The sequence below is a fragment of the Arvicola amphibius genome, chromosome 7 (assembly GCF_903992535.2).
Source record: "Arvicola amphibius chromosome 7, mArvAmp1.2, whole genome shotgun sequence".
In the NCBI taxonomy this organism is placed as follows: Eukaryota; Metazoa; Chordata; class Mammalia; order Rodentia; family Cricetidae; genus Arvicola; species Arvicola amphibius.
In genome coordinates, this window is record NC_052053.1 from 118,373,246 (window position 1) to 118,388,307 (window position 15,062).

Below are 15,062 nucleotides of genomic sequence, written 5' to 3' on the forward strand. Positions count from 1 at the left end.
AAAAGACAGAATAAATAAAGGAGAATTTACCTAGAATGCATAAGACCCTGGGTTTTGTAGGCAGAGACTGCTCGTTCATTTCCCGGTTGCCCAGACCCAGAATAATCACACAGAACTATATTAATTAAAACACTGCTTGGCCTCTTAGCTTAGGATTCTTATTAACTAACTCTTACATCTTAAATTAACCCATTTCTATTTATCTGTGTATCGCCACAAGGCTGTGGCTTACCCAGTAAAGTTCCAGCATCTGTCTCCTTCCGCAGCTACATGGCGTTTCTCAGCACTGTGAAGAGAAGAAGAGGAGAGAGGTGGGGACAGCTGTAGATGGAAGGAGGACATGGGGCAATGAAGACAGAGACTGGAAGCATAAAATGCAACTACATTATAAAGAACACCAAGGATTGTCAGCAAGAGCTGGAATAGGGAAAGGTCAGAAAAGATGCTTTTCCTACAGGCTGTAATGGATGCAAAGCCATGCTCATATTTCTGAGATAAGGTTTCATTACGTAGCCAAAACAGGCCAGAAATACATTGTATAGACCAGGCTGGTCTCAAAACACACAGAAATCCACCTGCCTCTGCTTCCAGTGAGCTGGGATTAAAGGTGACCATCACCAAGCCTGGCCCTGCCCACAGCTTGATTCCACACTTCTCACCCCCACAGCTGCAAGAGAATCAATTTGTGTTGTTGAAAGCCACTGAAAACTTTAAAACTATTTATTTGTTTATTTATTTATATTTATCTATCTGTTTGTTTATTTTGTTTGTCAGTTTGTTTATTGGTAGGGTGCATATGTGTGTGGACATCAAAGAACAACTTTGAGGAGTAGGTCCTTACCCTTCACCTGTTGAGGCAGCTCTATCTTGTTCCTGAGGTGTACTTCAGAGTAACTGGCCCAAAGTTTCCAGTTGATCCTCCTTCTATATTCTCATAGGAATTCTGGGATGCATCCAGCCTTTTATATAAGTTCTGGCTGCAGAGATCCAATTTAGGTCACCAGGCAAACTCTTACTGCTGAAGCATCTCCTCGACCCCTAAAACAACTAAATTTTGACGTTCACATCTTATTACTTGCTTTCCTAAAAGTATAATATATATATATATATATATATATATATATATATATATATATATATATTGAGCAGGGAGGGTGGTGGTCTCATTATGTAACCCTGGCTGGTCTGAAGCTAGCTATGCAGACCAATCTGGCCTTAAACTTGCAAAGATTCACCTGCCTCTGCCTCAAAAATGCTAGAATTAAAGGTGTGCCACCATTCTGGCCTAAATAGTTGTATGTTTTAAAAAAAAATGTTCCTCAGTATGTTTAGAAATAAACTTACTTAGTAATCACTCTTTCCAAGAATGAGATATTATTGGGAAACTGTCTATCAAGTTACAGAATAAAAAAATAATTTCTAATTATCCTAAAAAATTTTACTGTTAAAGACTTACACCCAGTGCAAATAACTGTAAGGCAATTCACCATCCTTGTATAGGAAACTTCCTGAGGGCACTAGCGGAGGAATCTGACCTGTTCCACTACTTCTCAGGAAGCTACACTTATTTTAAAACTTTTGTCCCTTCCCCATTAAATTAGTGATTATTTAGACCTTCTAGAACTGCTAAAATTAGCTATCGTTTTCAACAAAATACTCCTTTTTCTGTTCCCAGGAACAACATAAAACTCTAAGCATGAGAAAGTTCTCCATTTATTTACAGTCTTTATCAAGCAAATAATATTCATATTTTGAATTATGCAAATAAGCATTTACATGATAAATCGTAATTGCTCTCAGACAGCTGTTTATAATTGGGTAAATGAGACACACTTTTAAATTGTCTAAATACATACTTACCCATGTTTACATATTTATACCCTAGACTGTTAACTATTCTGAATCAGCTGTTATCATCTATTGTGTCTTGTTCAGTTCAAGGGGTAAGAACTTTAGAGTGTAAATGGCAAAACCCCATTGGTCTCGCTCTGAGAGGCACGGGTGCTCGCTCTCTAATAGTGCCTGTGGCATTCCACACCTCAAGCAGGAAGTGGTTTCATACTGTTCTGTTGAGTGGGAAATGAAGTCACACTCCTATTCCCACCCAATGAGACTCACAGGAGCAACACCCTACTATGGTTCTTTATGAAGCAATGTTTCAGCATCTAACATAATCCATTGGTCTTACAGTCAGTGACTAGTTTTTGTACTAGAAACCACCTCTCAAAAAATAGAGAACAACTATTTTGGGGGAGACTTAAAAAGATGTGCAGAGCAGGGGTCTCAAGAGGCTTAAGATCTAGTAAGGAAGGGGAATTAACACGTTTGAAATATTCAAGGAGCAGCTGAAAGGAAAACGCTTTGGACCGTAAGAGTGGGGTAGAATGTGTGTCTGGGTTTTAAGGGCAGTCTGGCAGGGCTTTTACTTCTCACTGCAGAGCTGATACTCCAGACTCTGGAGGAGAGGCACAGGGGAAGAAAGAAAGAAAAATTCCTCTTCCCAGCTCATTCACATGTCTTCCAGGAAAAGTAGTGTGAGCAGCACCAGCCTCTGCTCCTTAATTGTCTTTAGTGGGCAAAGATGTTCCTTCCCTGGAACCCTTTTACTCTTACTGTAGTTCTGTTTGCTTTTCTAAAGTGATCGGTATCGATCTGCTTACGTTCCTTTCTAGACAAACACACTTATTTCTAATTCACCTGAGTCTGTTCTCGCATAGAGTTTCACAGTGTTAAAGGGAGAGGACTTGGCAACACACATCCTGAAACACAGAGATGCTGGAGGGAGAAACGTGAGGTAGCTGCAGAGGTACGCAAAAATGGAAACATCAGAGCTCTGGTCCTTCCCCTTGCACAAGTGTGGGGTAAAAGAACCTGTGAAGTTCTCAGCTGGCTGGATGAGGAGCAAGGGGCCTACAGCTGAGCACCTGAAGAAGGAGGGTGTGGGTGACATTTCTAGGCTTGGGAAGTCTTTTCCAGAGGCAGCATTTCTTGCTCTTATTCTGTTAGGAGAAGAAGAAAAACTGCTTCTGGACTCACGATGTAGGGGATGCTTATGTACAAAGAGTCATAAGTTAAGGAAATCTGAACTCCCAATTTTGGCTCTTGAGATATTGGCCAAATCACCCACATTGAAGTCAGCCCTCCCTCCCTCCCTCTCCCTCCCTCCCTCCCTCTCCCTCCCTCCCTCCCTCTCTCTCCCCCCCTCTCTCTCTCCCTCCTCTCTCTCCCCCCCTCCCTCTCTCTCTCCCCCTCCCTCTCTTCCTCTCTCTCTCCCTCTATCTCTCTCTCTATCCCACTCTGTCTGTCTTTTTCTCCCTCTCTTCCCCCCCACTGTGTGAGTGTTTCTCTCTCTCTCTCATTCTCCCCCCCACCTCTCTCTGTCTCCCCCCCCACCCCCAGTGTGTGTGTGTGTGTGTGTGTGTGTGTGTGTGTGTTCTTCTTCTTCTTCTGGAGGAGGGGCTAAGCTAAAGTTCTTTTCAGTTCTGTGACTGATAAACCTAAACTTAACACAGGACAATATGAGGGTAAGCCTCAATCTCTCCTCATATACCCTACTTCTCCAAACCCATTAGTATAATAGCAATAATTGCTATAATTAAAAGAGTGCTTACAACTGTGGGAAGCACTGTGCCTGGCACCTTAATACTGCAGTGACAATCAGAGCACCTGTGTGAACTGTCACTTCTAGTTTAGATGTAGAGAAGCTGGTGTAAAGAAATTGTGCAACTTGTGGCAGGCAGCATTGTGTGGTCCAGATATTAAACCTAGATCTAGTCTGTCCACATGATTCCAAAATGAAAAGCAAACTCAGATAGCCTAGTGTGTGCTATTTCTTATGCTTGACAAGGTCGGTCTTAGTGCTAACTCAACGCCTGGTGCTCATGAGTTACATACTATATATTTGTGCATTACAATTAAAATCTCTGCATCAAGAGAGACCTGTATGCCATGGACAATAAAGCTATGTGGGTGGCAGCCTTGTGGTGAGGACACAGAGGTTGTATATTTGTGTAATTCAATTGACTCCAGTCTAGTTAGTGTTCATCAGTCTCATTAATAGGCTTCGGTTTCTCCAAGAATGTGACAGCTGGCCACAGCAGCCAGCAAGCAGACCTATTGATATTTTTGTTGTGCTTGGAAGGAAAAAAAAAATGTCTGTGGTTACAATGTAGCATGGAATGAGACAATTTCCTATCCATCCTGATAGGACTCTGGGAGGCTGGCCTAACCAAGTCCCAGGCTCCAGGTCTCTGTCAGCCTCCAGAATTGACTGAAATCACCTTGGGTGGTCGCTCCCAAGCCCATTGTGCACGTGGGGCTTTCTGCCTATTGACATTAGGGGATGGGCCCCACCTTCCCTTTGTTTCATGCCCGATTTAAGACTCATTTGTTCTCAGGGGCTTTTAACTGGTTTTCAATCTATGTTCATTGCTAAAGAGATTTAACCTTTCAAAACTGCACCTTCTAAAGGGGGTTCTGTGCCACCCAATTAGCATTGTAAGGGACTAAGCTGTTTGGAAACAAATACAAGTTAAATCACATGAAATCACTTGCTGGTCACTGAGATGCTAACAAAACCGCAACAGGATCCCTAGATATTAGCTGCTGTGTCCTACATCGACTTTTAAAATACGCAGGCCCCAGACCCCTAAGCTGGTCTCTGAACAAAACCACAAAGCCATCTCTCTGCTTCCTGGTGAGTATTGTGGTCCATAAATGTCCAACCTGACTCTTCACTGTCTTTCGTTTCCTATCTTCCAACTGGGAAGGCCAGGCCAGGCTCGCTTCTCCAGATCACCAGATGACCACAGGCAGTGCCCACTCTCCTTCGCCTCCCTCTGTCCCTTCCTTCGCTGTCACCAGCACCTCCATTTGCAAACTACCTCACATTGATTATGCATACTAGCCCTAGCAGGTGCCACTCCCCATCCCAGGCTGCCCTTAGAGATGTCCTTGTGATCAGTCAACTGATGGGGCGACCAGGATTTGAATAATAGGGGAAAAAAACTCAATAACAAAAAACAAACCAAAACAAAAACCCCGAATCTTGAAAAGAGAAAGTTGAGCGTTTTTATTATTGGTCTAGAAAATAAATGATTGAATTCCTGGAATCAAAGCAGTGTTTATTTTATCATTAAAGAAGAAACCAGAAGGGCAGATTTTACAAGGAGGGCTTGCTGACAATACTGTGTAACTCCTGGAGCTCTAACATCCGGGCTTCTGCAAGGCTCAATGATGTAACATCATTTTATACTGCAAAGAGACAGAATGCTTAACTTTAAACTCACATTGTATTTTTATTTTCTCTTTCTAAAATTGTTTTGAGTCAGTCCTTTGGCTTAACGGGAACAACCATCCAGGGTAGAGGGTAAATTTATTAAAAGAAATGTTTGATTTTTCACAGTCACTCTGCACTGTGCCCCAGTAGTTCAGCCAAGCACAACCCACCCGGAAACAGTCTCTGATTCACACTTTTCTGGGCCTCAAAAAGTCCTCATTAACAACACCAGGATTGAATGGGAGTAGTTATAGAAACACAGATTTTCAAAGTATTTAAATATCAGATATTTTATTTACCAAATAAACTATCGGACCCTAAAGCAAAAATATACTACATTCATATTCTTTGTCTCCTTCACCCTCTAAGTTGCCTGAGCTCTGATGGGATCACTAACCCCAGAAATTAGAAATGGTTGAGATGGGAGACAGCTGCTTTTCAGCAAGAGAAAGTACTCTGTTTAAACAGAATATAATAGGGTAACCCTACGGAGAGACCTGGTCCCCACCTTCTGATGACATCTGCATAACTGTATGACTTTCAGGACAATCGCTGAGTTTGCTAGCTTTCCTATTCTCTGTGTAATCACACTGTTGCCTTCTTTGTGGTGTTCACATTTTTTTTTAAAAAAAATAATCGTTTGATTTTATTTTCAAGCAACAAAACCAAAGAAGCAACTATAATGCAAATCACCCAAACACACACCCGTTTCCATCGACCGACAGAACACTTGCGTGTGGATTACAGATCCAGAATGTGTGTATGTTGATGCTGTAGTCATTTAGAACTACCCAGTCCACTGTGAGCAGACTGACACAGGGTGATGAGCTGGTGGTGCAAATGAGCAATCGAGACACACTGCTCAAGGGTGGACGTGTCAGTCACTGATCCTTATTGCCCTCAGTTCATGTGGACCATGACAGAGAAAACCTGGAAGGAGAATGGGGAAACCCTGGGGGAGAAACCTGGCATTGGTTTTAAGTTAAATTAGAGCTTGGCAAGAAGATGAAATAGAAAAAAATACAAAAATCTTGAGGGCTTTCTCATTTCCTCAGGTTCCAAGTGCCAAAGTAAAGTATGATGTTTTAAGGATAAGCCAGTCATATTTAAGGAGGGAGCCGTTATAGCAGAAACATGAACAGGAAAGGGAACACTGGGATTTTTATGTGGTTACACTCAAGTAAAGCACTAATCAATTCAGGAAATACTAATATGTATAAATGATAAATTTATTATCTTACAGATAATGAAACTGTCATTTTTAAAAAGCCATCTGTAAGAACTACTGTTTTTTCCAACATAAAAATTATGTAAACTCATAGTACATATATTTTAAGATTTGGGAGAATATGTGTAGACAAGTAATTTCCGAGTAACTGAACTAAATCCAGTTTACAGTTGTCTTGGGTTGGTTTTGTTGTTATTGATGGAGGGATTTTTGTTTGTTTTTGTTGTATTTTATTTTTAAATTTTACTTACTTTTTATTTATTTATTTATTTTCAAGAAAAGACCAACAGACACAATACATTTCTCAAGAAGTTCTAAACACCTTCTTCACCTCTGTCTTTGGTAAAGCAGTGTGCTGCCTTGCCGTTGATGTATTTGCCTGTGGGGTCCGGAGGCAGTTTCCATGGCAAGCTCCCCGTGCACAGAAGCAGGGTGAGTGGAATGTCTCTTCCAAAGAGCAACTTTTCACTGCCACTGATAAAGGCCAAGAGCCTCCTTCACACAAATGATTGAAAAACAGAACACGAAGGACATTTTTATTTTGTGTTGTTTCCTTTGTGCGGTGTGTGACTTCAGTGTAAACACCCATTTAATCAAGAACACAAAGGCAGCCACCTTCACTGGGCAAGGGGTTCCCAGAGACACAGGACACAGAGAGAGCTTTTTTTTTTTAATTTTTTTTGCTGGACGTTTCTCCAGGCTGTCATTATTGTTGGACACTTTCCCATCTCCCCTTGGGTGAGGAAAAAGATTTTTTTTTCCCAATGGCCAATTTAAGAGTCCGTTAAATAGCACAACTGGAAAGAATTTGAAAGCCAAACTTTATCTACTGGAGTTGATTTGGGGTGAGGGGCGACCGCGATCATCTGAAATATTCCACTTACATTGTTCTCCTCTGAGTTCATCAGATCAGACTGAGCCTATAGCTCCCTTTAAACTTATATATCATTCTTTCAAACATTGTCCATTAAAGGGGCCCTCTTTTCTTTAGGTCCTCTTTATCCTTCAACTGATTTCTTCTTCAGTTCTGGCGCTATGTGTTTATCTTCATGGCTCTCCTTAAAACTCCAGTTCTTCCGGATACTCCACCCCGACTCAAGATAACATGTAGGTGTGAGACACAATGACAGTCTCCAGTGTTCGAAACCTGCAGTGACATTCTTATGGGTGCTGTCAAAACCGAGTATTTGAACCTTTAGTTCTTGAGAATTTGCCTTCACAAAATATCAAGAAGCCCTTATGGAATGACTGGTTTGGTGTGTAGTTTAAACTGTTGCCAATAAGAAGAAATGATATCTCACTTTAATTCTGTACAGGAAAGTTTTGAAGTTGATCTCAAAACAAGGTAAAACTATTTTTCAGAGCCTCATTATAATGTTTTTATATCGTATAGGTAGGATTTTTTTCTTTTCTTAAATGGCTTCAATGGAAGGGCTTTTCCAGCATGCACGGTAAGTTAGACCGTGCAAGGTACTAGTGATAAAACGAAGTCCTGGAGTCAGCCTCAATAACACTACACAGTCTATACATAACGCCAAGTGTGATCTAAGGCCTATCCAGACCTTAGATTTTTATCATGTAAAACTCAGTAAAAATTCTGTAGTATACAATTATAGTTATGCCAGGCAAATTATATGTATGTCTTTAACAACATACCTTTAACAACAACAACAAAAATGAAACAAAAATGAGAATTTTGGAACTAGATAGCACTTGGTGCATTGCTTCTCTACGTTGTGTGGTTATCTTGATTCTGACAACTTACAAACCATGTCAGCATTGATGCTTTTATAATACTGAAAGGCGTGAGAAAGATTAAATCAGCAATAAATAAAATGAGTCTTTAAAATCCAAAGCTACTTGTTGAGTTCCTAGGAAATGGAGTCTGAGGGTGTTTAATTAAATGCAGTTTTAAATTCGTGGAATCATTTTACCCCATATATATGTGTACAGATACACACACACACACACACATTGCTTAATCCACTAGTTGAACATAAGAGAAAAATAAAAAATTTCCTGAGACCAGAAACAACAGCAACATCGATTAAAAAGTCTTATTTTAAGAGACACAATGTAGAGTGGCTCAGATCTTGTCACTCGCTGCTAAGCAATAAAATCGAAAGCCAGTTTTAAAGAAGGACCAAATTCCCAGCCTGTAAGTAGCTGCTGCCCCTTTTCTTCCTGTGTGTGTATCACAGCTAGGAAAGACTTGAAGCCAGGCTGGGTACATCACCAAGTAATTGATTATTAGTCATTAAAAGAGAGATGTTTGGTTTTTCACGGCAACTAGCTTTCAGAATGAAAAGTAGAGATCTGATTTTTAACGTCTTTTCCTTTCTGCTTTACAACTGACCTAGATTGCCCTCTGACACTTCTTGGAGGTGCCAAAGACCCATTTTTACTTTCCTTCTGCTATTTTAACCAGACTCCCGATGAAGGGGGAGCAGTTGCTATGAGGAAAAATGCCCTGGTAGTGTAGGGCCCTCCGTCTATCAAGAGGATTCCGCAGTATTGCCTGTCTTCAGCACTGTATAGAGTTGCAGAAATCTGAGAAACAGCAAAAATCGGAAGGATTTAAAAACAGAATGTGAGCTATAGACACAATGTCCCCCAGCAGCTCAAGATCCATTGGTTTCATTGGGGAACTTCCTAGTCTGGAGTTCTTAAGCATCCCACAGTGATGAGCAGCTCTGGGTAAGACTTGGAAGGACGATTGGTGAGGATGGCTTAAATACAGTCCCCCATATCAGACCGCTCCACCCCCAAATTTCAAGCTTACTCCAATTGGGATCTGCTGGACCCAACTGCAGGGAAACAAATGCCCCCCAATTAGGTAATAATGCTAACAAACTATGCTGCGTTGCAGACTAAAACACTAACAAACATTTGAAAATTGGGAAAGAGTGCCCCATTAGAGAGATGTTAACCTATTCCTTGTGTACAGGGTTGGGCAGTCATACATACACACGCATCTCCACATGCAAAAAGTCAGGGCTATCTCCATTTCTTCCCTACTGGCCCAGCATCCAAACAATTTCCTACTCTCAAGTCTTTGGGTCTCTGAGGCAGTGAAGAGAACCCTTTCCACTAAGAACTGCTTCTTCTCCATTTTTTTTCAGAAAGCATAGTTTAAGTGGAACAACCTCTTACGTGGCTCTTGGGGGTCCTCAGGTGCCGACTCTGGCTGGGAAGAAGGGTTCAGGACATGTTTCAGAATGATGGCTGAGCTTTGTGCGACCAAGAAGGTGTGGGGTTCCTAGGACAAACACATGCACACAAGACCCCGGAAGCACTGCTCCCGGGCCAAGGAATATGAACTGAGAAGTGATATAAGAAGCTTACCCCCAATCCCAGCTCTCTCGGAACACAACTGCTGCAGAGGGGGTGCAGCTCTCCTGCTTGGGAGCCAATCGCTAAGAGTAAAAGCAAATATTTGATGCCGAAGAGCTCTCCAGAGCTGAAGAGAGTCCTCTACTTATTTCTGCACATCAGTGTGGTCTTAGGATGTTAAATAGATTAAAAGGCTAAGGAGGTCAGCCGTTCCAAGGGAGACTCTTGGACTTTTCCTCTCTGGGTTCTTCCTAAAATCCTTAAATGCCCTGCCCCAGACCTGTGGAGGGTCCTTCACAAACTTGAAGGCTGACACACCCACTCCTAGGATGTCCTGTAGAAGGTGGAATCAGAATCCACTGGAGATACACCACTGCATAGATGGACCTATGCTGTGAAATTGCAAGGGAATGAGATTCTAAAACGGATAGTGTCGGAAATTACCAAATCTAGTCATCGTGGGAGGGAGGAGGAGAAGGTGGAAGGAAGAAGGTGGAGAGGGAGAGAATCTCAAGAGTGACAATAGGTAGCTAGAGTTAGGATGCACACCTGTCCCAGTCCTGAGTGGCCTCACCTGGTATAACCTCTAAGTCCAGGGGATCTTGGAATCTATACCAAGTGCTCTAGGACTCTACCGCCTCCTGTCAATCTCTGGCTCCTGCCTGGGTATTGACTGCAGAGGGGTCAGCCCAGTCATTTCAATTTAATCTTATTTAAAAAGACATAACTAATAAATCTATTGCCAGGGCCGTAGAAAGACGGCCAGCAGAGTCGATCGATCTCCCAATCCCATTGAATCCCATTGAAAACCATGACAACAGCGGACAAGCTCCGATTTATCCAGGAGAGCTAAAGCGCATTGTGAGCAGCCGTCAATCACACATTATTCTGGACTGAACAAATGCAAAATCTTTGCTGGAACAAATGCTTCCAACAGGTCCGGGCGTCCCAGCTCCATTTTCCCCTTTGTTTGAGGCCTAGCATTTGGCCTGTAGTGGGCTAGCCTCCACCCGACCACCCAGCGCGCCTTGCAGCACCAGGGAACCTCAGGCACGCTTGGTAGGATTCGCTGCTGGGGAGGGCGGACAGGCTGGGTGGAGCCCAGGGCACCACCCTGTCCTGTCAGGTTCGAATTCAGCTCCAGCTGAGTCAGATTTGTGGGTGTGGCTGCCCAAATGCATCTCTCATCCCTAAAATTTAGAAACTAGATACCCAAAGCACTATCTGGAGGGAAAGAAGCCTCTGAGGCCTCAACGGAGCCATAGACTGAAGCCAAAGCAAGGCTGGGGGCCAACAAAACGGGCCAGTTCGTGGCAGCTCCACGTGCCTTTCACGTGGATCATTTTCTCTGTGCAGTTTGGAGACTAGAGGATCTGGGAGGAACCTGGGCACATTTTGTTTGGGGAAGACCTGGTGCTAATTCTGCCTATTCACCGATTCTGATGCCAGGCCGGGCAGCTGTGCTGTGGTCTGCTACACTGCATGCATGCAGTGTAGCAGACCACTGCCCCTTCATATGCTGCTAGCTCAGAAAGTAGAACTGACTTGGAGGACATGGGGCCGAGAGGCACAGATGATGTCAGAGTGGCAATGCCAAGGAAGCCTGAAAGTTTATAGTAGGCCACCCTAGAAAACACTACTACTCGTGGGTCCTCGAATGGGCCTAATTCTAGGTTCGTGGAACTCGGCCACAGAACCCCAGGCTCACGATCCATAGGGGCCAGGCCGGAACAGCGAGGCCTGGATTTTTGTTGTCTCTGTTTTTCCGGCCTGGGGAGACAAGCATGGGTCCTGGGAGCTCCCACAGGCTCCCAGCCTTTCCGACAGTGTGGGGGGCATCGCGAGGTGTGTGAGGAGGCTTCCATGAGCTATAAAACCAAGACAACTAGAAAGACCAGACCACAGGCCACCCCCAGCTCTCTAAGGGGTGCTACCAAAGGGGTGGGGGGGGGCGAGTGAGCTCAGAAGTGTTGTAAATAACTTTCCATTCCAGCTAACAAGCTCCGGAATAAAACAAACAAAGACTAATAAGTCGTCTCCCATTTCCAGCGCTGTCACCCGGACCAGGCCCCGTGTCAGCTCGGGAGGAGGAGGAAGTTGGGGCTCGGTCGCGAGGACCATGGTCACTGTTCGCCACCCAAGATGTTATTCACTGGTAACAATCCCCATTATCTGTCCCCACTTTGGTCTAATCAGACAATCGCTAATGCCAAGGGCTGCTTCCTGCGGCCTCTGGGAAGTAACCCGCGCAAAGGGGTGGGGGCGGGCGGGGCGGGACGGGGGGCGGAGATGGCACCTTCCGGACTTGTCCCAGCTTCAGCACTCATTCAGGTACTTAACACCCTGGACACCCGGACTTCGTCTTTCAAAGCCCACCGAGTGGTGAGAGCCGTTTATATAAACAGGGATTCCTCAGTAGAGGCGCTGGCATCTCTGAAGCCAGCGCATGGCGAGCGCCTCTCACTTCCACCGGTAGGAGCTGCTTCCCCAGCTGCCCCTGGGTTCCTAGCCTGTCCTGTCCCCCGCCTTCTTCCCCTCCCGGGCCATGGCCAACTCAGGACGCCTCGGTTTCACGGTGCGCAGCCTCCTGAATTTACCGGAGCAGGACGCGCAGCCCCGGGTGAGGAGCGAACCTCAGACGTGCGTTTCTCAAGCCGCTGCCTGGCTGGAGTCGGAGCACAGCCACTACCCCTGTGAGTGAGCCAGGACTGCGGTGGGGGACGGAGGGAGAACCCAGCCAAGCCTCTGGCCGGTTCAGGGACCCGGAATGGAGATCCCAGCCCAGAGTCTGGCTTAGAACAAACCGGAGGTTCTGTGGTCCTCAAAAACCGTGCATGCTGAGAGTATAGCCCTGCACCTAGACTGCTGTGCGAGAGGGGGTGTTTGATGTCTGGAGATTCCTAAGGGTCAGAATACTTAATATACCTTTCTCTGTCCCAGGGTTTTACAAACCTTGGCAAAACAGAGGTGTCCAGTATTGATGACCCAGCTTGTGGGAAACTGGTCTGCCAAGTAGGCTACTGTTGCGGCTCCTTTAGAAGGACCCACCAAGGTGGTTTCTCTGGCATATCGTCTCAGGCTTGGTAATTACTATTTGTAGTATGGGTGAGGTCGTAGGAGTAGATGTGGGTACCCAGATGTGAACCCAGCAAAAGGAAATGCTCTCGAATACCCGTGCAAGGGAGCTGGGGCTCCAGCTGGAGTCGCGGGTGGGAGGTAGGTCCCAGACAGTCGCACAGGCCAGCCTCTCACCAAGCCCTGTCTGTTTTGTGGTTCCTAGCCTCAGATGAGAGCGGCCTGGAGACAAGCCCCGCAGAGCCGTCGCAGCTGGCTTCCTTCCGGCCGGCATCTCCAGGCACCGACACAGAGAAGAGGAGGAAGCGGCGGGTGCTGTTCTCCAAGGCCCAGACCTTGGAATTGGAGCGGCGCTTCCGACAGCAGCGCTACCTGTCGGCGCCGGAGCGAGAACAGCTAGCTCGACTCCTGCGCCTCACGCCCACGCAGGTCAAGATCTGGTTCCAGAACCATCGCTACAAGCTGAAGCGTGGGCGAGCGCCAGGGGCCACAGAGTCGTCGGATCTGGCAGCACTAGCTGATCCGCACGCAGCTCCCAGCCTGCTGCACCGCGTGATGGTGCCGGTGCTAGTGCACGACGGGCCACCGTGCAGCGGCAGGGGTGCGGGGACCGCTGCGGTGGCCCAGGACAAGTGCAGCGCACGCCCGGCCACCGCTTGCTCAATGCCGGGCTATGCTGCCTTCGGGCCAGGCTCGGCGCTGGGCCTCTTCCCTGCCTACCAGCACTTAGCACCCCCAACTCTGGTCTCCTGGAACTGGTGAGACTGACTGGAGTCACCCTGGACTTGGGACGCTGCTGTTCAGCCGGTCTCAGTAAAGCTACAGCCGAGGCCCAAAAATGATCAGGTTGGCCTTGAGGGAGCGAGCTCTTCCTGAGTCCTGGGTCCCTGGCAGGTCCCAATGAGCAGTCGCAAACACACACACACACACACACACACACACACACACAGAGCGGACTTTCGCCAAGACTCATTGTTGTTCTCGCACCGCGAACCCCAAAACTAGATTTTATTTCTTGAGCCTTATTTGTATATTTTTAAATAGCGATTTGTATGAAGCAACTTATTTTTAAAAGAAATAGAGTATTTTCCCCTTGATTTGTGGGTGCTAGAATGTAATGTGGAGGTTTGGGTCCCTGGCGCTCCTGTCACTAAAGGAATGGGGATTGGTTTTCCTTGACTGGAGTTGGGAGAACACGCGGGCTCTTAGCCCTTTACACTGAGGTTCACCACCGGCTATGTTGTATGCCAGACTGAAGTCCCAACAAGGCTTTGGGAAGGAAAGGAAATGGACTCGGTCTGAGACAAATCTGGGGAGTGGCGTCTCTGCCCAAGAGGGAAGCTGGTGATTCTTTAGGCTCCAGTTCAAAAGTGAATCCCTCCCTCCAGGCAGGGTTCCAAGCTCACAGGCAGGATAAGGGAGCCTGGGGACTGTGGAGCCCCAAGGAACTTGCAACCTACAGTTAAGCGCACGTGCTTCAATGTGCTTTCATTTCCTGCCTTCTCAACCAAATGACACCTGGCAGTGGTGGGACAGGATAGGAAGAGTTGTGAAGAAATAAAAATCAACGCCCTGACCGGTGCTGAACGCTACTTCCAAGCGACCCTGGGAAAAGAGGAAGGCATGGGAGTTTTAGCAATCCCATGTTGGGTGTGTAGGCTGGCTGGTAGGAGTCCCTCAGCAGTGCCCACACCGACGGATCACCTCCCTTTTCCACACCTCGGTTTGCACCTGCTCTTTGCCTGAGAATTAGAGAGGGAGGGGCCTCCAGCGCAGGCAGTCGCTTTTCCGGAAACAGCAAGCAGCGGTGACCTTATTTCTGGGTACCCACTTCAGAAAGAGCTGTCCCCCAGGAATATGGACAAGGCCCCTGCTGAGCTCTAAAGAACAGGCATTGGGCTTGTTAGGGGTCCTAGCTTTCTTGTCCAAAGAGTAAGAGGAGGAAGAGAGAATGTTGTCACCTGGGATGGTGGGGGGGGGGTGGACGGCATGTTTGGGTCTCAGCTGCCTGCCACCTTGTCTTCCATATGGATGCGGCTATCTTAGAAGAATCTCCATCCTTAAACCTTCTTTTGTGTTGGATATTGAAAAGGGCATTGTCAGGCCTGAAAAGGACCTAGACAAAATCGGCACTGTCTCAATTCAGAT

At 45.9% G+C, this 15,062-nt stretch overlaps 1 protein-coding gene across 1 annotated transcript; it reads left to right on the plus strand.

The window, feature by feature from the left end:
- The first annotated feature begins 12,384 nt into the window (after nt 1–12,384).
- Nucleotides 12,385–13,676, plus strand: Nkx2-8 (NK2 homeobox 8). Its single transcript, XM_038335637.1, has 2 exons — nt 12,385–12,532; nt 13,120–13,676. The coding sequence occupies exons 1-2, from the start codon at nt 12,385–12,387 to the stop codon at nt 13,674–13,676; spliced, it is 705 nt and encodes a 234-aa protein (XP_038191565.1).
- Nucleotides 13,677–15,062: the final 1,386 nt, after the last annotated feature.

Excerpts from the sequence above, each read along its gene's own strand:
- Nkx2-8 (XM_038335637.1), top strand. The coding sequence starts at position 12,385 with ATGGCCAACTCAGGACGCCTCGGTTTCACGGTGCGCAGCCTCCTGAAT. Across the intron at positions 12,533-13,119 it reads GGAGCACAGCCACTACCCCT|CCTCAGATGAGAGCGGCCTG; the intron begins GTGAGTGAGCCA and ends TGTGGTTCCTAG.